Source organism: Scyliorhinus canicula, chromosome 2, assembly GCF_902713615.1.
Source record: "Scyliorhinus canicula chromosome 2, sScyCan1.1, whole genome shotgun sequence".
In the NCBI taxonomy this organism is placed as follows: domain Eukaryota; kingdom Metazoa; phylum Chordata; class Chondrichthyes; order Carcharhiniformes; family Scyliorhinidae; genus Scyliorhinus; species Scyliorhinus canicula.
The window spans coordinates 33,391,193-33,415,879 of NC_052147.1; the positions used below are offsets into that span (position 1 = coordinate 33,391,193).

Here is a 24,687-nt window from a genome sequence, read left to right on the forward strand (position 1 = left end):
GGTGGAGCACTCAAACTTCATTGTAGCCTTGGTTGACATACAGACAAAGTGAATTCCAGGAGGTGATGAACGAGTGACTGCCTTGACAGAGTTTGGCTTGGATTGGATTGGATTTGTTTATTGTCACGTGTACTGAGGTACAGTGAAAAGTATTTTTCTGCAAGCAGCTCAACAGATCATTCAGTACATGGGAAGAAAAGGGAAGAAAAGAAAATACATAATAGGGCAACAAAGATATACAATGTAACTACATAAGCACTGGCATCGGTAAAGCATACAGGGTGTAGTGTTAATCAGGTCAGTCAATAAGAGGGTAAGAGGGTCATTTAGGAGTCTGGTGACAGGTGGGGAAGCTGTTTTTGAGTCTCCTTCAAGGAATATGAGTAAAATTGAATACAATGAAACCTGGGGGGGGGGGGGGGGGAAGGGGTGAAGAGGAAGTGAACCCCTCCACTGGCTGGAGTCATATAATTAATATAGACAGAGAGGAGGTTCTGAGTGGTCTGGCAGGTTAAATAGTAGACAAATCTCCAGGGCCAGATGAAATGTAACCTAGGCTGTCAAGTGAAGCAAGAGGAAATAGCAGAGGCGTTGGCAATAATTTTCAATTCCTCTCTGGCCACAGGAGTGGTGCCCGAGGACTGGAGGATAGCCAATGTGGTATCATTATTCAAAAAGGGAGGAAGGGATAAACCAGGAAACTACAGACCAGTCTAATCTTGGTGGTGGGGAAACTATTGGAAGCAATTTTGAGACACAATAATCTGCATTTCGAGTGGCAGGGATTAATCAAGAACAGTCAGCATGGTTTTGTTAAAGGGAAGTTGTGTCTAATCAAAGAGGTGACCAGGTGTGTAGATGAGGGCAATGCATTTGATGTATTCTAACAAGGACTTCAACAAGTCTTTTGCCAAGGTTGCACATGGGAGATTGATATTTAGACTTGAATATATCTAACAAGGACTTCAACAAGGCTTTTGCCACAGTCCCACATGGGAGATTGATATTTAGACTTGAATATATCTAACAAGGACTTCAACAAGGCTTTTGCCACAGTCCCACATGGGAGATTGATATTTAGACTTGAATATATCTAACAAGGACTTCAACAAGGCTTTTGCCACGGTCCCACATGGGAGATTGATATTTAGACTTGAATATATCTAACAAGGACTTCAACAAGGCTTTTGCCACGGTCCCACATGGGAGATTGATATTTAGACTTGAATATAGGAGAGTTGATCAGTAAGATACGAATAATGGTGGGGTGGAAAGTAAGGATAGCCTTAGATTACAGGAGGATATAGATGCCCTGGACAGATGAGCTGATCAGTGGCAAATGGAATTCAATCTGGATAAGTATGAGGGGATGCATTCAAGTAAGACAAACAAGACAAGGGGAATACATGATGAATGGCAGGACCCTGGGAAGTACCAAAGATCAGAGGGACCTTGGAGTGCATGTACACTGGTCCCTTAAGGTAACTGAGCAGGTGGATATAGTGGTTTTAAGAAGGCATATGGTATACTTGCCTTTATTAACCGCGGCATGGAATTTAACGGCAGGGAAGTAATGCTGGAACTGTATAAAATGTTTGTTAGGCCACAACTAGAAAATTGTGTGCAATTCTAAAATTACAGGATGGATGCGATAGCACTGGAAGGGTGCAGATACCAGGGTGTTGCCTGGGCTGGGGATTTGTAGTTATGAAGAGAGATTGTATAGACTGGGGTTGTTTTCCTTGGAGCAGAGGGGGAACATGATTGAGATGTATAAAATTATACAGTGCATTGATAGAGTAGACAGGAAGAATAGAGTAGACAGGAAGAATAGAGGAGACAGGAAGAATATTTTTCCCTTGGTGAAGGGATCAGTGACTGGGGGCATAGATGGGCGGAGACTCTCATAACATTTTAAAAGTATTTAGATGTGCACTTGCGAAGCCAAGGCATACAAGATATGTGCCAAGTGCTAGGAAACGACATTAGAATAGTTAGGTGGTAGTTTTCAACTGGTGCAGACACGATGGGCCAAAGGGTGCTTTTTGTGCGATAAACCTTTCTGACTCCACAACAACTATGACATAAAGCCATACAGGGAGATATTGGGTTAGATGACCAAAAGATTGGTCAAAGAGTTAGGTTTTAAAGAATATTGCATAGGAAGAAAGCAAGATGAAGAAGCAGAGAGGTATAGGGAGGGAATGCCAAAGTGTGTGGCCTCGCCACCCGAATACACAGACATCAAGAGCAAAAGAAAGTCTGGGCTTCTTAAGATGCTGGAATTATGTTCTGTGAAGGTCTGGGGGTCGAGGGTACTATGTTTGGTCTTCTATGCCTTGCAAAGGAATCCACCAAACACCTTGACTTGTCCAAGCCAGGATCTTTATTGAATTACTCGTGGTAAGATAGCGATCTGTTACAGAGCAAGTTATCATGGTGTTTCTTTGTACTCCTCTGGAACTAAACCTAACATGACTGTTCACTTGCATGTCTTACTACCATCTCCTACAAACATCTGGTGATGGCCGGATGTGTCTCCACTTATCTGGGAGCCCCTGGTCACATGACCACGGTCTTGAGACCGCATGGTGTATCTGCACCGCCACCTACTGGTTGGAGGTCACACACCATCCATCTATGATATTGCCTATAGGCATATCACCACAGAGGGAAGTCCTGTGGGGACTGGTCTGGGTGTTTCAAATAGGTACGCAGAAATTAGAAGCGGATTTATTTCTTCTACCTTTTTTCTGCAACTATTAACGTAACCGTGGCAGAACCACCCAAATTGCTTTGTCGGATGGTTCACAGTGCAATACAATTGTCCAGGGGAAGTTAGCACCTCTGGTCAATCGCTGTGCAAATACTTAACTGGGAGATCCCAAAAGGGATTCCAGAGTATCTTTGGGGTACCCCTCCAATACTACATGGGGGAAATTATGACCCATTATTATTGATTGTAACAGTTGGAGGACACAGCACTGATCCCTGTGACACGATATTAGTCACAGTCTGCAAACTTGAAAATGCCTCATTTATGCCGACTCTGCTCCCTGCCTGGGAAACAATCCATTAATACATCATCCCCAACTCCATGAGCCCTTATCTTGTGAAGAACCTCATCAAATGCCCTTTGTGGAGGGACCTGTTTGTGGATGGGAGGTTTGCGAGCCTGGGTGAGTTAGAGGGGAAGTTTGGGCTCCCCCCGGGGAACATGTTTAGGCACATGCAGGTTAGGGCGTTTGCCAGGCGGCAGGTGGAGGGGTTCCCTCCGCTGCCCCCACGTGGGATACGGAACAGGGTGCTCTCGGGGGTGTGGGTTGGAGGGGGGAGGATTTCGGACGTGTACCACGTCATGCAGGAGGTGGATGAGGCCTCGGTGGAGGAGCTGAAGGGTAAATGGGAAGAGGAGCTGGGTGAGGAGATTGAGGAGGGGACGTGGGCGGATGCCCTGGAAAGAGTGAATTCCTCCTCTTCCTGTGCAAGGCTTAGCCTCATACAGTTCAGGGGCTGTTTAGCTCACATGGCTAATCGCTGGCTTTGAAAGCAGACCAAGGCAAGCCAGCAGCACGGTTCGATTCCCGTAACAGGCTCCCCGAACAGGCGCCGGAATGTGGCGACTAGGGGTTTTTCACAGTAACTTCATTTGAAGCCTACTCGTGACAATAAGCGATTTTCATTTCAGGTGCTGCATAGGGCCCACATGACCGGGAAGAGGATGAGTAGGTTTTTCGGGGGCGAAGACAGGTGTGCTAGGTGCTTGGGGAGCCCAGCAACCCATGCCCATATGTTTTGGGAATGCCCAGCGCTGGGGGAGTTTTGGAAGGGGGTAGCAAGGACGGTGTTGAGGGTAGTAGGATCCAGGGTCAAGCCAGGCTGCGGACTCGCAACATTTGGGGTTGCAGTGGAGCCGGGAGTGCAGGAGGCGAAAGAGGCCGGTGTTCTGGCCTTTGCGTCCCTAGTAGCCCGGCGGAGGATTTTGCATCAATGGAAGGATGCGAGGCCCCCAAGCGTGGAGGCCTGGATCAATGATATGGCGGGGTTCATCATAATTGGAGAGGGTGAAATTTGCCCTGAGGGGATCAGTACAGGGGTTCTTTAGGTGGTGGCAGCCTTTCCTGGACTTCCTGGCAGAACGGTAGGAATATAGGCCGGCAGCAGCAGCAACCCCGGGGGCGGGGGGGGGGGTTTTCATAGAATTTACAGTGCAGAAGGAGGCCATTCGGCCCATTGAGTCTGCACCGGCTCTTGGAAAGAGCACCCTACCCAAGGTCAACACCTCCACCTTATCCCCATAACCCAGTAACCCCACCCAACACTAAGGGCAATTTTGGACACCAAGGGCAATTTATCATGGCCAATCCACCTAACCTGCACATCTTTGGACTGTGGGAGGAAACTGGAGCACCCGGAGGAAACCCACGCACACACGGGGAGGACGGGCAGACTCCGCATAGACAGTGACCCAAGCCGGAATCGAACCTGGGACCCTGGAGCTGTGAAGCAATTGAGCTATCCACAATGCTACCGTGTTGCGGGGGAAGGGAGAAATGTGTATATGAAAATGACTTATTGTCACGAGGAGGCTTCAATGAAGTTACTGTGAAAAGCCCCTAGTCGCCACATTCCGGCGCCTGTCCGGGGAGGCTGGTACGGGAATCGAACCGTGCTGCTGGTCTGCTTGGTCGGCTTTAAAAGCCAGTGATTTAGCCTGGTGAGCTAAACCAGCCCCTGTGTGTATTGAATATGCCGGGTGCTTATCTATTTCTTCTTTTTGTAGTTACTGGGTGGGGGGGGGGTTTGGTTTTGGGGGTTATTGTGTTTTTTCTTTTTGTTGTTGTTAATACGGTTTTCTTGTTGTTATTTTATGTTTTTGATATGTTTTTGAAAATCTTAATAAAATTTTTTTTTTTTAAATGCCCTTTGTAAATCCAAGTGCACTACATCTATTAGTTCCCCATTATCTACCCTCCTAGTTACTACATTGTCAAACAGGATTTCCCTTTTGTAAACACCATGTTGACTAGTTTTAATCATATTAGGAGTGCTTCATTAAGACTTCCTTAATAATAGATTCTAGAATTTTCTAAATGGCTGATGTCATCTATTGTTTTCGCTCTCCCCCTTTCTTGAATAGCAGAATTACTACTAACTTCCAAACTGTTGGGATCGTTCCAGGATCTAGGGATTTTTTGGAAATTCATAGACAGCGCATTGACTATCACTGTAGCTATCTCTTTTAGAACCTTTGGATTTTGACCAACAGGTCTGGAGAAGAGAGGGATTTTAGTCCTTCGGGTTTCTCAGTACTTTTCCTCTACTGATACTAATTACCTTAATTTCCTCACTCTTTAGCACCTAGATTACCCTCAGTTTCTAGTATGCAATTTGTGCATTCGGTGAAGACAGGCACAAAATATTTGTTCAATGTTCCTGCCAATTGCTCGTTCCCATAATAATTTTGTCTGCCTCTGCTTTGAAGGAACCAATGTTTACTTCCGGTACTTTCTTCCTTTTTTGTAAAACCTCTTAAACAATTTTTTTTCCTGGATCGCTTGCTGTTATTTATTTTCCTCTTTTAATAAACTTTTGATGGCGCTTTTCTGGTTCATAAAATGTGCCCAATCCTCAGATTTACTACTATTCTTTGCAACATTATAATCTAATACATCCTTAACCTCAAAGCAACAGTAGGGTCTTTCTCTACTAGTTTTTGATTCCCAATGGAATGTAATTTTGTTGAATATTTAAAATTGTTTCTTTTAATATTTCTCACTATTTACAGCTATTTCTTTTAGTCTATTTACCCAATTAACCGTAGCCAGTTCTCCCCTCATATCTGTGTTGTATTGCATTGTTGACGCAAAGAGAAATGGTATGGAGGTGCCCGATTTTTGTAAAACATGACGGGTTTATTAAGGGGGTTGCTCATACAATCAAGATAGTGATCTGCTCAAAGTCCGTGCATCTGATTGTGCCACCAGTTTATCTAACTTTGTGTAGATGTTCCATACATTCAGATAAAGCAACTATTTTTCTTCCCTGCATGGACCGTATTCTCTGATGCATTATTACCATTAAACTCTGTCCTATTCTGTCCCACTCAGCTTCTCTTTACCCAAATCGCTATTCTTCATTGTCTCAACTTTTATCTTTGGATTTCCAACTTTCCCTTCAGCTGAACCTTCTCCCTAGGTGTTTCCATATTTGTTGGTGCACTCCGATTACTTGTATGCTCGGTCCCTTCCGGGCACATTCTGGTTACCATGAACTGTACCACACGCTGCACTCTTGCCGTCTTTTAACTTCTGTAATACCCCCTCAACGTGAACACCACCCACCCCCCTCACCATCCAAACCAACTATTTAGTTTAATGCCCTCTTTATAGCTCTGGTTATATTACTCATGTTCCAAGGTGGTTCAGGTGAAGACCATCCAAACAGTACAGCTCCCTCTTTTCCCAGTACTGGTACGACTGCCCCATGAATTGAAATCCCATTTCTCCCACACCATTGAACCACACATTAAATTCTCTGCTCTTATTTATCCTATGCCTACTTGCTTGTGGCTCAGGTAGTAATCCAGAGATTAGTACCTTTGCGGTTTTGCTTTTTAATTTAGCTCCTAGCTGCTTATTATCTCAGCAGAATCTCTTTTTCAATCCTATCTTTGCCACTGGTACAAGTGCACCAGACAACTGGATCCTTCACCTTGTGCTCCAAGTTTCTCTCTATCCTGGAAGAGATGTCCTTAACACTGGCACTAGGCAGGCAACACAGCCTTTGACTCAGACTCTTGTCTGCAAAGAACCAAATCTATCCCGCTGGGTATGCTGCAATAAGTGACTCATCATTGTTGGTGGGTTGGACAAACACTAGGGAGTCAGAACATAGTACATACAGTGCAGGAAGCCATTCGGCCCATCGAGTCTGCACTGACCCAACAGTGTTTGTGTCGAGTCAAATTAAGTTTCCATGTAATGGTGACACCCAAGATGTAGATGTTGAGGGATTTAATGGTTCTAATACTATTGAATGTCAAGAGGCGGTGGTTAGATTCTGTGATAGTCATCACTTGGCACTTGTGTAGAATGAATGTTACTGGCCACTTACCAGCCCAAGCCTCAATGTTGACCTGGTCATGCAGGTACATACCTATCCCGGTAACCCAATAACCCCTCCTAACCTTTTTGGTCACTAAGGGTAATTTATCATGGCCAATGCACCTAACCTGCACGTTTATGGTCTGTGGAAGGAAACCTGAGCACCTGGAGGAAACCCACGCAGACACGGGGCGAACGTGCAGACTCCGCACAGACAGTAACCCAGTGGGGAATTGAACCTGGGAACCTGGTGCGGTGAAGCCACAATGCTAGCCACTGTGCTACCATGCTGCCCACAGAAGATGTGTAATGGAATACCTACTTGCCTGGATAATTGCAGTTCCAACAATACTTCAGGTTTGACACCAACCAGAACAAAGTAATGTTTCTGAAGTTGATGGGGGAGGGGGAGGAGGATCATGTCCTCCCGATCGAGCTGGATTGGGCCCACCGGTCGTTCCGGTGAATGAGCCACCACGAGCAGTGATAGCATGTTTTCACAGCTATCAGATGAAGGTGAGGGTCCTGAAGTGGGCCAAGGAGAATCGGGAGGTTCAGTGGGAAGGCAGCAGTATTCAAAGATACCAGGATAACAATAATAATAATATTTTATTGTCACAATGTCGCAGCACAGTTGGCAAGGAAGGGGGGGTGGCCATTAAAAGGGCGAAGTTGGCGCTTTTCAAGAGTCGCAAGCGTTTTGGTGTGGTGGAACCAGTGAGGCAGAGGGTGCCACACAATGCCTTGGACCATTTCTTTGAGACAGCCTCCGCTTCCTGCACTGCCATTGAACCTCAACGACTCCAGCTGAACTGAGGGTGTTTGAATGGAACTTGCTGTTGGGACGATTTTGTATGGAGACGTTATTGTCAAGATGTGTTTTTTATTATTTCTCCCTTGCACCCTTTTTCTTTTTGTACAGAGTTGCTGTTAATTTAAATTGGTGCGTTTTGTTTAGGGCTTTTTCGTTTTGTTTTTTCTTCTTGTTGAGTGTTTGTTGTTTGGAGGGAGCATTTGGCTGGGGTGGGGAAAGAGTTTCAGCTCTTGGGTGTGGTGGTTTGGGTTTTGATTTCTTTCTTTGGTTGTTTATTTGTGTGATGTGGGCTCTGGCGGGGAGAGGGGGGGCTAACTGGCTGAGGTTGGCCACTGAATGGGAGCGAGGTGGGGTTACAGCTTCCTGGACCTGTTTAAGAAAGTTTTGATGAGCTTAGAAGGTGTGAATGGTGGGGGTGGGCAGGGATGGAGAGAGGTGTTGGTTTGAGAGGAAATTGCTGGGGGATTTCTGGGATGGGGTGGTGGGAAGAGTGATGACTGTGACTGGGGGATTTTACTTTGTCCCATCTGATGGGTGTGGGTGGGCTCTGGTTTCAGAAATATGAGAGATAGAACATAGAACATTACAGCGCAGTACAGGCCCTTCGGCCCACGATGTTGCGCCGACCTGTGAAACCCCTCTAAAGCCCATCTACACTATTCCCTTATCGTCCATTATGTCTATCCAATGACCATTTAAATGCCCTTAGTGTTGGCGAGTCCACTACTGTTGCAGGCAGGGCATTCCACGTCCTTCCTACTCTCTGAGTAAAGAACCTACCTCTGACATCTGTCCTATATCTATCTCCCCTCAATTTAAAGCTATGTCCCCTCGTGCCAGACAATACCATCCGAGGAAAAAGGCTCTCACTGTCCACCCTATCTAATCCTCTGATCATCTTGTATGCCTCAATTAAGTCACCTCTTAACCTTCTTCTCTCTAACGAAAACAGCCTCAAGTCCCTCAGCCTTCCCTCATACGATCTTCCCTCCATACCAGGCGACATTCTGGTAAATCTCCTCTTCACCCTTTCCAATGCTTCCACATCCTTCCTATAATGCGGCGACCAGAATTGCACGCAATACTCCAAATGTGGCCGCACCAGAGTTTTGTACAGCTGCAACATGACCTCATGGCTCCAAAACTCAATCCCTCTAAAAGCTAACAAACCATATGCCTTCTTAACAACCCTCTCAACCTGGGTGGCAACGGAAATGGCCAACTTGAAGGGGGTAGGGGTTCTTATAATAATAATAATCTTTATTAGTGTCACAAGTAGGCTTACATTAACATTGCAATGAAGTTACTGTGAAAAGCCCCGAGTCGCCACGTTCTGGCACCTGTTCGGGTACATAGAGGGAGAATTCAGAATGTCCAAATTACCTAACAGCACGTCTTTCGGGACTTGTGGGAGGAAATCGGAGCACCCTGAGGAAACCCACGCAGACATGGGGAGAATGTGCAGACTCCACAGTGACCCAAGCCGGGAATCGAACCTGGGACCCTGGAGCTGTGAAGCAACAGTGCAAACCACTGTGCTACCATGTTGCCATGCAAATGATGATCTTACAAACGATGCCCACATCCAATGAATGAACAAAACGAGTCAGTACAGAGCGCACCGATACAACTCTGGTGCCAGACCTTCCTTCCCAGTCTTCATCCCCTACCTCAGACCCATCATCTGAGATTGATCAACTAAAGTTCTGGGGAAAGTCAGGAGTGCGGAATTAGTTGAGAGTCCTGGGCTCCAATGGTGTGTCTGCTCAACCGTTGCCAGCTCAGTAAAATCCATTGTACCTAAAACAGTTTTCTTCTGTAAAGTCTATAAACCGTGGGGCTGAAAGACACTGGATGCTTTGATCACATGTATAGAAACCTGAGGGTTGGCGCACAACTAATGCACACTGCCTGGGCGGGATTTCTACCAGAGATGACAGCCATTTATTCTGCATTTGATGTTATCACCTCTACCATGAATAAATTAATCAAACCAATTGCACCGAATAACCAATACATAATCATTGCTACTCAAACTCACCCATTGTAGTTGTGGTGTAGGAAACCAGCAATGGCAGTAGGTAGCTCAGATTTTATGATGAACAGATAAGACGACATAGCTGATGGCAGAAAGAAACATGCTTCAGAAGAGAAAGGGCTTATTTTCCTCGGTTATTTTTTTAAATGAACCCCCAAGAGCTGAACGAAGCTTAACTGCTGGTTGCATGAAGTGGTTCTACATGAGGAAAGGAAACTTGGGGAAGTTATAATTTGTATTTTCCACTAAACCACAAGGTAAACTTCTGGCTCTACATTCTATATTTTAAAACCATAACAGATTTAGCTTAATTGTCCCAAATATCACTAATCCTTTTAATCCAGGAATGTTTTGTGCTTAATTCTTATTTGCTAAAGACCCCATACAAAAAGTATTTCTATCCTTCTTGAATTGAATAGTGTGGCCAATGTTTTGAAAATGTTTAACACAATTGTTTCTTTAAAAACAATATTGGAAGAGATAATGAGCATTATTAGTACATTATATGGTGTTTTGTCATATAACCATTTCCAGAAATTATATGAAGAGAATAGCAGCAAACAAATTAACTTTAGGTATTGAAGAGTTTGGTTAGACCTCATCTGGAGTCCTTCATGCAACTCTGGCTAGCTCACTGCAATAATATTGCCATCTTCGAAATGAAAGAACTGAACAAGAATGTTGGTTCTGAATATCAGGCATGTACAGAAGGAAAAGGTTAGCCGGTTGAGGTGGATTTTCCTTTCAAAAATCCAATTGACAAGAGTGAAACAGAAGTTAAGAATAATATCCAGGAAATAATCTGCAATGGTGAAAAATTCAGATACCAGAAGACACCGAGGACGAGGTCACACACCCTAGACTGGAGGACAAGATCAAGGTTAATACTTCAGTGCAGTATGGAGAGTACTCAGTAGTTACTGTTTCTCGGAATGTTTTAAACCAAGACTTCGCCTGCTCTCTCAGGTGGGTTATGAAAGATGTCACAAGTGTTATTGCCGAGAGCAGCAGTCAGATTCGTCTGGCATCCTGGCCGATATTTATCCCTCTACCAACACCACCAAATAGAGATTATTTGGTCATTTTGTGTTGTTTGAGGGACCTTGCTGTCCACAAATTGACCACATTTTTCATGCATTCCAGTGACTGTACTTCTAAAGTGCTTAATCAGGGGTGGGATTCTCCCCTACCTGGCGGGGCGGGGGGTCCCGGCAGGATGGAGTGGCGTGAACCACTCTGGCATCGGGCCGCCCAAAGGTGTGGAAGTCTCCGCACCTTTAAGGGCCTTGCCCTAACATTGAGGGGCTAGGCCCGAGCCGGAGTGGTTGACGTCCCGCCGGCCGGAACGGCCTTTGGCGCCACGCCAGCCGGGACCGAATGGACTTCGCCGGCCGCGGAAGTCCGTGCATGCGCCGGAGCATCAGCTGACTTCATCCCCGCGCATGCGCAGGGGAGGGGGTCACTTCCGCCTCCGCCATCATGAAGACTATGGCGAACGTGGAAGGAAAAGAGTGCCCCCATGGCACAGGCCCGTCCGCTGATCGGTGGGCCCTGATCGCAGGCCAGGCCACCATGGGGGCACCCCCTGGGGCTAGATCGCCCCAGGTAGGTGGTTTGATTCACGCCGGCGGGACCGGCATGACAACAGCGAGACTTCGGCCCATCGCGGGCCAGATAATCGCCCGGGGGGGAGGGGGGGTCCGCAGGCACGCATGATTCCCGCCCCCGCCGAATCTCTGGTGCCGGAGACTTCGGGAGACGGTGGGGGCGGGATTCACGCCGGCCCCCGGCGATTCTCCGACCCGGTGCGGGGGTCGGAGAATCCCGCCCCAGGTGTCAAAGCACTTTGGAACATCCTTGAAAGTGCCACACAAATGCAAATTCATTCTTTCTTCAGCACTTTTCCACAAAGTTCTACTTTGTGGAATAAATTATGAAGAAAAACCATCAAATGAATAGCATAATTAAACAGATTTAAATGGGTCTCGTGTTAGGTGGGGTCAAAAATCAATGATTATGATAAGAAGGCAGTTCGCTGCGGGTCTTTCAAAGAGGGATTGGTTTAATAAACATTCTGTACAACAGTTGAGCATCAAGTCAATGGAATCTCTCTTCTGACCTTTGGGATCATGGAATCTGATCTGGCCAGTCTGGAGGTCACACAAACATCACAATTACTTCCACTCAGCTTCCTGCCCGATTGCTTATGGTAGCATAACTATGCTCCGTATTGCACTTGCACTATGAGGTCTTAAAACAGAAGATCAATAAAGCCAAAGGCTATGTTTTAATATAATACTTGCAAAGATTGTATGGATTTTAACAAGAAAGTGTTCAATCTTTCGGTAAACATGTAATTTCCAAATCAAGGTAAACAGGTAGCTGATGGTGAGTGCATACAGAGCTATCCTCGAGGGTTCATTTGCTGTTGAGTGTAATTCCTTTGAAGCTGGATTTAATCAAGTTGGGGAAATAGCAAAGACTATTTCATGACAGAATTGTGCAGAGTTAAGTAATTGGCATTGACACAAGGAAAATAGAAGACTGATTAGGAAACATATTCTTCCTAAGCACAGTGCTTATAGGTGGGACACACCACTGCCACAGCACACCAGTGTTGCAGGGAGTGAATGTTTAAGGTGGTGGAAGGGGTGCTAATCAGATGGGCTGTTTTGGTCCCAAACGGTATTGAGCTTCACTCATCCAGGCAAGTGGACAGTACCAACCACACTCCTGTCTTGAAGTTTCTTGATGATGGATTGCCTTTGGGGAGTCAGGGGAAGAGTTACTTGACAGGCAATTCTCAGCCTCTGACCAGCTCTTGTAGCCACAGTATTTATATGGCTGTTTCAATTCAGATTCTGGTCAATGGTAATCCCCAGGATTCTGATGATGGGAGATTCAGTGAATGTAATGCCACTGAATTCATGGGGAAATGGTTTGATTTGCTTGTAGGAGATGATCGTTACTTGTCACTTATCAGCCCAACCCCAAATGTTGTCTAGGTCTCGCTGCATATGGGCATGGTCTGCTTCAGTATCTTAAACTCATGAATGGAGGTCGCTTGGAGGAAAGGTCATTGATAGAGCAACTGAAGATGGTTTGGTCCAGAACACTACCCTCAAGGAACTCCTGCAGCGATACCCTGAGGCTGATATGATTGGCCTCCAACAATTACAACCATCATTCATTGTTTAGGTATGAATACAACCAATGGTGATTCTCTAACCTGTCCCCACCCTAATTCTGAGAGTTAAATTTTGCTAATGCTCCTTGGTGCCACTCAGTGAAGTGCCAGCTTGATGTCACCTCATCTTTTGTCCATGTTTGAAACAAATCTGTACGGAGGCCTGGGGCCAGATAGCCCTGGTAGATCATAAATTGAGATGTAAACAGGTTGTTGTTGAGTAAATGTCACCTGACAGCACTGTCAATGACACCTTCCAAACTTTGCTCATGATCGAGAGGACACTGATGACATGGTAATTGAACAGGTTGAATTTGTTCTGCTTTTCATGGACATACGTGGACAGTTTTCCACATTGATGGGCAGATGCTAGTGTTGTAGCAGTACTGAAAAGACTTGGCTAGGGATGTGGCTAGTTCTCAAGCACAAGCCCTCAGTACTATAGCCGGATTGTGTCGGGGTCTATTGCCGTTGCTATACCAAGCGACTTCAGGTGTTTCTTCATAGCAAGTAGAGTAAATCAAATCATAAAAGGGGAAAGAAAACTGGAGAGTCAGTATTGCAGTGGATTGCTACCCTTTTCTGTTACTGGTGGCCCGAGTTTAAACCCAGCCCAGAATCAACAGCTTGAAGTTCTTCTTGCCATGGATGCAAATCAATTGTATTGAACATGCAGTGTTTTGGGGTCAGTAGAAACAGATCCACACTGATTTTCATCTGCTAATGCAGACTTACGACCACTACCCATCTCTCTTCAGCCCTGTGCTAAGGCTTCAACCCAAATTCTGCTGTTACTACAGGTAGGCTGAAGTGATTGATCATGGTTGTATGCTCAACTACAGTACAAGTGTATGTCAAAATACTTGGTAGCAGGTTCAAATTGGCACCACGGCACAAGAGAAAAAAATATGCTAACATTAACTTAGGGCAGAGGAAAGTGCCAACGTAAATGGAGAGGAGAAAGCAGAATATATGTGCATATTTATGGGCAAAGGGAAAAAAGAGGCAGTTTGCAACAGGATGAGGAGTAACTGCTTTCAGCGGAAAATTAGAAAAGTACTAACTTGAACTGAGGAGGAAGAATGAATGAAAATCACTTATTGTCACAAGTAGGCTTCAAATGAAGTTACTATGAAAAGCCCCTAGTCACCACATTCTGGCGCCTGTTCGGGGAGGCTGGTAAGAGAATTGAACCACGCTGCTGGCCTGCCTTGGTCTACTTTCAAAGCCAACGATTTAGCCCTGTGCTAAACCAGCCCCAAGAGGTTGAAGCTAATGCCAACATTTATGGAAGGAGGGAAAAAGAAATGGGCAACAGGTTGAATTAAAGGGGTGAGATGGGAACTCCAGCCTGAATTGAGGGAGGACAGGTAGAAGGCAACCTGCATGATCTAGAGGGGAGCAAGACAGTACCGTTTCAAACTAAGTGGAGGAATGGAAAAGGTTAATGATCGGTGTGTTGGATATGATAGCAGTACAATGAGTATATTGAGGTAGCTTTTGGGAAGCGACAATGTAACCAGTCTATTTAAATTTTGATTTATTTATATCAATTGTTAAGGGCACACATGTTTAAATTTAATTAAAATGCACTACTTCCAATGCACATATGGTCTAACGTTTAAGCTTAATCGCAAGCCTGTCTCATTGTAACTTGTTCCAAGGTCAGATACTTTTGAGGGGCATTTCTGAAAACAATTGGTCAACTCACTGAAACAAAATGGCAACTTTGTTTTCCACATGGCACACGCTTGCAGTGCCATAATTTGAAATATTAAGGAAATCACATAGCAGAAGCAATTTTATATTGATGTTCCAAAATAAGACACATATTGAGGGAGAAAAAAGGGGGGGGGGGGGGGGGGGGGGAGGGTAGGAAGCTTCTGCCCATCCTGTAGCTGACTGACTTGGGAGTGCTCAGTGTTAACACAACGACAAAGCTTATCCTTAAGCAGCAAAGCCATTTTTCAACTTGATAAGCAGAAGGAGTGCAAGTAGTTTAAGGCAAATGCACAAGAAATGTTATAGCTGATGCTGAATTTTAGTAAATCATGTTCTAGCAAGTTGGAGTGAATTAAAATGCTGCATTGATAAAGTTTGCTTGTCTCTGAAAGCAACCTGGGCAGAATTAGCTTCTGTAAAACAAAGTATTTAAATGTTATTACAAACAGATGCCACAATTTAGATTTTGCTTCATACAAACTACTCATTTACATTTCTTTTACTGAGACTTAGTTACACAATTAACAATGGTTTCTGATTACATCTGTTCATGACAGAAATTTGTTGGACATATGAAATGATTTGGTCTAATTCTTAGTTACATACGATATTACTTTTTATGAAGGCAGCTCAGATTCAGAAGGGAAGGCACTGGATTACTTCAAGCTCAATGTCATTAACCATGTTAGTGGAACATTCTGGAGGAGTTTCCACTGAAGATGAGCAGCATGGGAATTTTTTTTATAATAGGAGAAACTCTTTCAGCATGTGCTTGAATTGCAACCATTTCTCACGGGGTTAATTGCATCTTAAACAAACAAATACAGCATGGATAGGAAATGTTGCATTTTAAGTTTTAAACCAAGTGCATCTCCCCTTGTTTTAAGGGATGAGAAGTAAACGATGGGTAATAAAATAAATGCCGAGTGGTCTGCTGGTACATAAACTATTCATTAAGTCAAAAGTATTTTTTTTCCTGTAGATAAATAATCATTCATACACCAATAATGTTCCGATTTTTGAATCATTTAGATTACATGTGTGAAGTGATGGACATATCTGTCTGCTCACACCATTACCTACATTTCTCTAGAGGCAAGAAGGTTGCATAATTGGTCTAAAATTATATGCTATTGTGCGTATCTGGGATTGTCTGTAAATGACACAATGTCTAGGAGTAGCAGTTTGGCAGAGGGTGTGACCAGGAATAGCTTACCTGATCCTTTTGCAGCTCATGGATGCTGCAATACCCAACCAAGTTCCTGCACTCTAGCATTATTGCTCCCCACCATGCTTATGGCCTTGTGTGGTGAAGGGTGGAGATTATGCCTTTACAATGCCACCTAGATTAATTGGTTGTGTCAGAACAGTTTCACCAGATCCCAGTCTAGTTCTTGCCTTCTCTTGACAGACTGTGGCTGAGATTAGTGAAACTGTCAAACAGCTAAGGATTATCCTGGTCAAATTGACATTTTTTGATCTCTTGAAATTGAGTAATCCTGTTTTGTGGGGACTACAACAATCAAAAAAAAGTATGAAATTAAAGGTAGAATGAAATTGAATAGAGTGCAAGCCTCAAAATAACTTGAATGCCTAAGCATTTCATTTTCCAAACCACCCACTCCCATTTCAACTTGACACAAAATAAGCCAGTTGTAACACTCATCTGTGAAAGTGGATCAATTCCTCTTAGAGTTTTGCAACGTTCGGGAAGAAATGCTGTCATTTAACATTCTCCAATCAAGTATTTTCTCTCTAGGTAGATTTAGCTTACCTCCAATATTTTGTATCAATATTGCACCAGCAACCATAACCTGCAAGAAAACACCACAAGTCTCAATTACTCAAGGGTATCCCATAGAACTTTACAACCAACCATAACTTTCTCTCATAGATGGTGCTTGACTTGCTGAGTATTTCCGTTGTTTTGTTTCACAACGAATAAGTTACTTTTATGTGCAGTTATTGTTATGTGGCACCAAACCTACACACAGCAAGTGAGATATAATAACCAAATGACCTGCTCGATATTGGTTCAGGAAAGGTTGTTGGCCAAGAACTCACTTCTCTTAAACAAAGATCCCAATTTAATGTTTCAGCTAAAATATAGTACTGGCAATACAAAAATCCTTAAATTATGGCACTAAGTGTCAGTCCAGATCATGTGCTCAAGCCCTACAATCAAGCTCAGCCAACAACTTTTGAATCGCCTTTAGCGAAATTTTAATATTCCATCTTGTCTGCAGTCTAAAATAACCTGATCATCTCAACTGATTACCCTAGTGGTGCAAAAGCACATTAGCCACACCCAATGCATGTATAAGGCAGGGCACAGAGGTCATAATTTTCACCTTTGGTGACTGAAACAAATTGCTAGCTTTCAATTTTGTCGAGGAAGAATGTGGCAATGCTGATGGGCCAGAAGAAATTAAGAACTCACTTTCAATGAATGGAATTATTTGCAGGGCTTGAAAGCATGCAAGAGCTTGTTTGTCGGTCTAATAAACCTGTGTGCAGCACAAACTGTTTTACTGTTACCTTCCCAATTGTCTTAAAGGCATAAAACCCAAGGTCTTCATAGGAAGTCAGCTCTGTGGATATACAAGGGAGATATTATGGAGAACTAGGTTTCCCCTTCAGCATAGTTTTGAAATTTTGTTAACACAATGCAATTCTTTCCTTTTCCTGCCCCATTTGTATGTGACAGAAAAGGAATAATATAAAATTCCCAATTAATAAATGCCCAATGAAATTTGACTTTTTTCTTTTTAAAATAAGAACATTAACCATTTTAATCATTCTAAATCAACTAGAGATTTTACAACCCATAATGACCACAAAATAACTTGGTTTTCAACTTACCTGTCTGTCCACACAACTCGAGCAGCAAATGAACTGAATATGCAGCCAGAAACGCAACAACCAGCAACAGGAGACTGTAGGAAGAAAACATCAATTGATGACAACACTTCACTGTAAAACATTTCCCGTGACAAAACACACAAGTTCTAATTTTGTCTTCTGGAAGAAACGATGGGGTAGTTCCACAAATGCAGCACCTAAAAAGCTTTCACAGTGAAGTAACCATTCTTGATACAAGAGATGCAAGACAATAAATACCATTAGACGCTTCAACTATTGACAGGTTTACATACAGTTGAGCCAGATTTTGTTTACAAATATACATTTCTAATCCGGCATTTACGGATAGTTATTTAATGTCATCCTCAAAACAATGCTTGCTACTGAAGTAATAGGCTCTTTTCAATTTCCGCGCTAGCCCTAATTTCCAATGTAAACATGCTAAATTTTCCAGGAAATTGTGCCTCAAGAAAGCTTCAGGAATTGCATGCCATTGGCATTTGGATTTCCCTGTCAGGCGTTTATTTTTTCACCAAATACAAGTGAAAGACTGCTGTATTATGTATTTCCAAGTTGGAACTGTTCCCGAAATGCTAGCTTTTTGGGACTGGTACAGCTTTTTTTGAAGCCTTTGCTAATTTTCTGCATTGACATCAACATTCTTACTAAGTTGTGCTGGTGTGTAGCCCTGCAGCAGCCTGGAAGGTGCCTCATGAGCCTGGTTCCTTGATAATTAATGCACAGAAAAACTGTCCAAGCACAGATTAGTTCTCCTGTGTCAGTTAGTGCATTTCTTTTTGTTATACTCTAGCAACATGTATTGATATAGCATCTTTTAAAATAGTAAAATGTCCCAAGGTGATTCACAAGAATATTAGGAAACAGAATCTGACAACAAGCTACAAAATATATTAGGGTAGGCTTGGCCAAAGAGGTACGTTTTAAGGAGCATCTTAAAACTAGAGGTAGAGCAGTTGGGAGGGAGGGAATTCCAGAGCTTAGGGCCTTGGTAGCTGAAGGCACAGTCGCAGACAACAGAGCCATTAAAATTAAGGATGCACAAAAGGCCAGAACTGGAGTGCAAATGTTTAAATGTTGTAGAGCTGGAGGAAATTAGAGAGATACTGAAGGATTTAAAAACAAGGGTGAGAAATGTTTTAAAACACTGGTTAATTGCAAGCCAATACAAGTCAGAGAGCACAAGGGTGATGGATAACTGAGATTTGGTAAATCGACATGGCAGTAAATAACCTCAAATTTACAGGAGGTGGAAGATGAGAGGCTATCCCTGAATGTGTTAGAATTTTTAAGTCTCATCTGTTCATAGAGGGGAGATTTCCCAGCCGGAGGGATCTATTCATAGTGGGGAGCTTTCCCAGCCCGAGGGAGTTGGAGGAGAAATTTGAATTGACGGGAGGGAATGAGTTTAGGTACCTGCAGGCACGGGACTTCCTACGCAAGCAGGTCTCAACCTTCCCGCTCCTACCACCAAGGGGGATACAGGACAGGGTAGTTTCCAGAGTATGGGTGGGAGAGGGGAGGGTTGCGGACATCTATAAAGAACACATGGGGTCAGAGGAAATGCAGACCGAGGTGCTGAAACACAAATGGGAAGAGGAGTTGGCAGGAGAGATAGAGAATGGTCTCTGGGCAGATACGTTGAGTAGAGTCAACGCGTCCACATCATGCACCAGGCTCAGCCTGATACAATACAAGGTCGTTCACCAGGCACACAGGACAGTGGCCCGGACGAACAGGTTCTTTGGATAGAAGACAGGTGTGCGGAAGGGCCAGCAAAGCATATTCATATGTTCTGGACATGCCCGAAGCTTAGGGGATTATGGCAGGGGTTTGCGGATGTCATGCCCAAGGTGTTAAAAACAAGGGTGGCACAGAGTCCAGAGTTGGCAATTTTCGGAGTGTCGGAAGATCCGGGAATCCAGGAGGAGAAAAAGAGGCTGACGTTCTGGCCTTTGCCTCCCTGGTAGCCCGGAGACGGATACCATTAGCTTGGAGGGATTCAAAGCCCCCGAAGTCAGAGATCTCGCTCACTGGCATGGCTAGCTTTCTCTGTCAGGAGAAAATCAAGTTCGCCCTGAGAGGGTCAATGCCAGGGTTCATCCGGAGGTGGCAGCCGTTCGTTGACTTCTTTAGAGGAAATTAACTGTCAGCAGAGAGAGGGGGCTTAGTTTAGTTTAAATTAGTGTGTAAGAAAGGTGGGACCTGTGAGAGAGGAAGACGGCCTTTGCACTATGTTTATATTTGTATGAACATTGTTTCTTCTGTCATTGTTACAAAATCACAAATACCTCAATAAAATGTTTTATAAAAAAAAAAGAATTCTTAAGTCTCAAGGGCAGCACGGTGACACAGTGGTTAGCACTGCTGTCTCACGGCGCCGAGGACGTGGGTTCGATCCCTGCCCCGGGTCACTGTCTGTATAGAGTTTCCACATTCTCCCCGTGTGTGCGTGAGTCTCGCCCCCACAACCAAAAGATGTGCAGGGTAGGTGAATTGGCCACGCTTAATTGCCCCTTAATTGGGGAAAGAGAGAATTGGGCCCTTGAAAAATTCTCAAGTCATAAGGTAATAAAGGTATAGTAGCTTAAAAACATTTAATTGTGACTACTCAGTACTTCATTCATAGCCCTTACTATCAGAAAAAGGGTGCTCAAGTCCCAAGAGAGAGGTTCCCATTACTTTACAAGATTTAGTTACAGGCAAACAATTCAGGATGTTAGCTGATCAAATCAAGTACAATGTATTGCCTTCTTACCTGAAACCAATAATACCTGTATTAGACATTGCATATGCCAAGCCCAGGATGCCACTTCCCATGATGGCATGCATTATGTTGAATACGGAGGAAGCAAATGAAGCTCGTGTTGATTCCTGGTGCTCTGGTACCTGCAAAAATAAAGTTGCATTCAATTTGGAAGAAAAAATGATAGCAGACTGTCAACTCTTCATTCAGCTAGCAGTGCATAACCAATAACCAGAGTACAGGTTCCAGCATGTTCATTATTGAAAGGTTGAGCTGAAACATTTGCGTTTCTCTCGGAGCTCCCCGACCTTCAGCATTGTGCTTAGTTTACCCTCCCTCCCAATTTCTAGCAACGACATCATTTTGTCAAACTATCATTTAACCTCATTTTTTTTTTTTACAAGTAGTTTCTTTTTATCAATGCCCCATTGTATCAAATGAGCTATAGAAGCAAAGGTATTGGAGAAGTGGTTGAAGCATACAGCTACGCACAGACATAGTAGCTGTGCAGTCCTAAACCACAATGCAGGAGAGGCTGGAATGCACTTCGGGCCCACGTAACTGAGCAACACGCATTTAAATCCAACTCAAATTTAGTTGGACCACGATTTTTCGAGCAATCCACTTTGAATAAGGAGTTTTTGCATCAGCTGGCACTAATACAACTGCTTATTTGTGTTCACCTCCCCTATATGAATCATTAATTTCATCCTGCATTCTCCTCAGTCATCCATAAAGACATTTCTTCCAAGACATTCCTGCAGATGTAATCCTAAAGCAGATGGGATTGCTTCAACTAAATTTCTGGATTTCAGAAAATATCAGAATGCCAAGGAAATGGGTTCATCACCAAAGTCATCATGAGCTTTAATCAAATGAAACAATTATATAGTGCGTCCATGCACTGAAAAAAGTGATTAGTTGGTCCATAAAATAGCTTTAGAATGCATCATGGACACATACATTTGGTAATACAGCTGCAGTACGTTGAAAGGCTGAATTGAAGCAATGGAGGGATCATTGCTGTAAAATGAAGAACTTTAAATTTCCTTAAATAAATTGAATCACTTATTTTCTTTAATATGCACAATATCTGCCACTACAAGTGTAAGAGAAGGTTTACAAAATAATCTGGGCATGACAGAACTTGAAAATATCTACTGGCAGCAAATCTCAACCATAACCAGCATGCAAGCATGTGGCATGTGGCATGTTGAAAATTATAGGATCAAAGAATGATGCAGCACAGAAAATGGTCATTTGGTCCATCCACCCTGTGCTAACCAATTAACCCCATTTCCCTGTACTTTCACCAAAGCTCTGCTAAAGTTTATCTTTTCAAGTATTTTTCCAGTTAACATTGAATATGTTGTCATATTGTTTCACTCAATGCATTTCAGATCGTAAAAACTGATTGATCAAACTTTTTCTTCTCTCATATCGTCTCTTATTCTTCGGCCAATTATGGGGTGGCACAGTGGTTAGCAATGCTGCCTTACAGCACCAGGGACCCAGGTTTGATTCCAACCTCAGGCAACTGCCTATGTGGAGTTTGCACATTCTCCCGGTATCTGCGTGGGTTTCCTCTGGGTACAGTGATTGCCTCCCACAGTCCGAAGATGTGGTTAGGCGGATCAGCCATGCTAAATTGCCCCTTAGGGTGGGGGTGCAGGAGGGATTGCAGGGACAGGAGATTGCAGGGACAGAGGATTTCTTTAAGAAAGTAACAAGGAAGTTAGATAAAGGAGAACCAATGTACTTGATTTATAGAAATTTTGAGAAGGCCTTTAACAAGGTGCTGCATAGGAGACTGTTAAATAAGTTAAGAGTCCATGGTGTTACGGGCAAGATCCTAACATGGATAGAGGATTGGCTGACTGGCAGAAGGCAGAGATTGGGGATAAAGGGGTCTTTTTCAGGATGGCAGCTGGTGACTAGTGGTGTGCCTCAGGGGTCTGTGCTGGGACCACAACTTTTCCCAATATACATTAATGATCTGGAAGAAGGAACTGAAGGAACTGTTGCTAAGTTTGCAGATGATACAAAGTTCTGTACAGTGGCAGGTAGCTGCAGAAGGACTTGGACAGGCTAGGAGAGTGGGCAAAGAAGTGGCAGATGGAATACAATGTGGAAAAGTGTGAGGTTATGTACTTTGGAAGGAGAAATAGAGACATACGCTATTTTCTAAATGGGGAGATGCTTATGAAATTAGAAGCACAAAGGGACTTGGGAGTTCTTGTTCACAATTCTCTTAAGGTTAACGTGCAGGTTCAGTCGCAGTTACGAAGGCAAATGCAATGTTAGCATTCATATCAAGAGGGCTAGAATACAAGACCATGGATGTACTTCTGGGGCTTTATAAGGCTCTAGTCAGACCCATTTGGAGTATTGAGAGCAGTTTTGGGCCCCGTATCTAAGGATGTGCTGGCCTTGGAAAGGGTCCAGAGGAGGTTCATAAGAATGATCCCTGGAATGAAGAACTTGTTGTCGTATGAGGAACTTGTCCGGTTGCGGACTCTGGGTCTGTACTCGTTGGAGTTTAGAAGGATGAGTGTGGGATCTTATTGAACCTTACAGGATACTGCGAAGCCTGGATGGAGTGGACGTGCAGGGGATGTTTCCACTTGTCGGAAAAACTAGAAGCAGAGGACACAATCTCAGACTAAAGGGACGATCCTTTAAAACACAGAGATGAGAGGAATTTCTTCAGCCAGAGGCTGGTGAATCTGTGAAACTCTTTGCCACAGGAGGCCAAATGACTGAGTGGCTTTAAGACAGAGATAGATAGGTTCTTGATTAAATAGGGGATCTGGGGTTATGGGGAGAAGGCAGGAGAATGGGGATGAGAAAAATATCAGCCATGATTGAATGGTGGAGCAGACTCGATAGGTCGAGTGGCCTAATTCTGCTCCTGTGTCTTATTGGGCCTAGGTAGTGTGGTTGTTCAAAAGGTTGGTGCAGATGCGATGGGCCGAATGGCTTTCTTATGTTAAATCTTTCCCGTTACTAAACCTGTCGGTCACTGAAAAGCAAAATATCCCCCCCCCCCCCTAACTTTAATCAACTCTAAACAAATTGTTACCACAAATCTTTCCTGCTAGTCAAATAATTTCAGAATTCAAGGCAGTATGAGGAGTTTCGAACACAAATCATGACATGGAACTTTCAAAAGTACACAAATTTTCTTGTTTGTTCTGGTACTCAAGAAGCCAAATGCTACCTGACTACTCCCAATGTGGCATAGCCGAGTTAAGCAGCTAATGCTGGATTTCAGAGAGAAACCTGTCAACCATTCAGCAATAAACAGCAAGATAGCTAGCTATTGGATGACATTTAATATCTGGTCCTTTGAGCTGATGAATTTTGAGTATGAAAAGGAGAAAAATAAATATAGGCTAAATGGTAACATTTTTGAAGTCTGTCGGAGTCGAATTTCTCCTTCTACTGGAAACATCCTCTCCACGTCCACTCTATCCAGGCCTCGCAGTATTCTGTAAGTTTCAATGAGATTCCCCTCCCTCATCCTTCTAAACTCCATCAAGTACAGACCCAGAGTCCTCAACCGCTCCTCATATGACAATTCCTTAATTCCAGGGATCATTCTCGGGAACCTCCCTCTGGACCCTCTCCAAGGCCAGCACATTCTTCCTTAGAAATGGGGCCCAAATCTGCTCACGATATTCCACATGGGGTCTGACCAGAGCCTTATACAGCCTCAACAGTCCATCCTTGCTCTTATATTCTAGCCCTCTTGACATGAATGCAAACATTGCATTTACCTTCCTAACTTGCCAATTGAACCTGCATGTTAACCTTAAGAGAATCGTGAACTAGGACTCCCAAGTCCCCTTGTGCTTTTGATTTCCTAAGGCTTTTCCCCACTTAGAAAATAGTCTAAGCCTCTACCTTGTATTCCATCTGCCACTTCTTTGCACACTCTCCTAGCCTGTCCAAGCCCTTCTTCAGCCTCCGTGCTTCCTCAACACTATCTGTCCGTATACATATCTTTGCATCATCTACAAACTTAGCAACAATGCCCTCAGTTCCTTCTTCCAGGTCATTAATGCATATCATGATTAGCTCTGGTCCCAACACTGACCCCTGCGGAACACCACTAGTCACCGGCTGCCATCCTGAAAAGGACCTCTTTATCCCCACTCTCTGCCTTCTGCCAGTCAGCCAATCCTCTATCAA

General features: G+C 43.9%; 1 protein-coding gene across 1 annotated transcript in view; it reads right to left on the reverse strand.

The window, feature by feature from the left end:
• slc38a6 (solute carrier family 38 member 6) overlaps positions 1 to 24,687 on the reverse strand; it is a 69,692-nt gene that overhangs the window by 31,199 nt on the left and 13,806 nt on the right. Inside the window, exons 2-6 of the mRNA XM_038775598.1 lie at positions 20,506 to 20,636; positions 17,730 to 17,803; positions 17,406 to 17,458; positions 16,642 to 16,681; positions 9,962 to 10,040 (exon numbers count right to left, since the gene is read on the reverse strand). Coding sequence (XP_038631526.1) covers positions 9,962 to 10,040; positions 16,642 to 16,681; positions 17,406 to 17,458; positions 17,730 to 17,803; positions 20,506 to 20,636 — 377 coding nt within the window. The remainder of the gene's footprint in view (positions 1 to 9,961; positions 10,041 to 16,641; positions 16,682 to 17,405; positions 17,459 to 17,729; positions 17,804 to 20,505; positions 20,637 to 24,687) is intronic.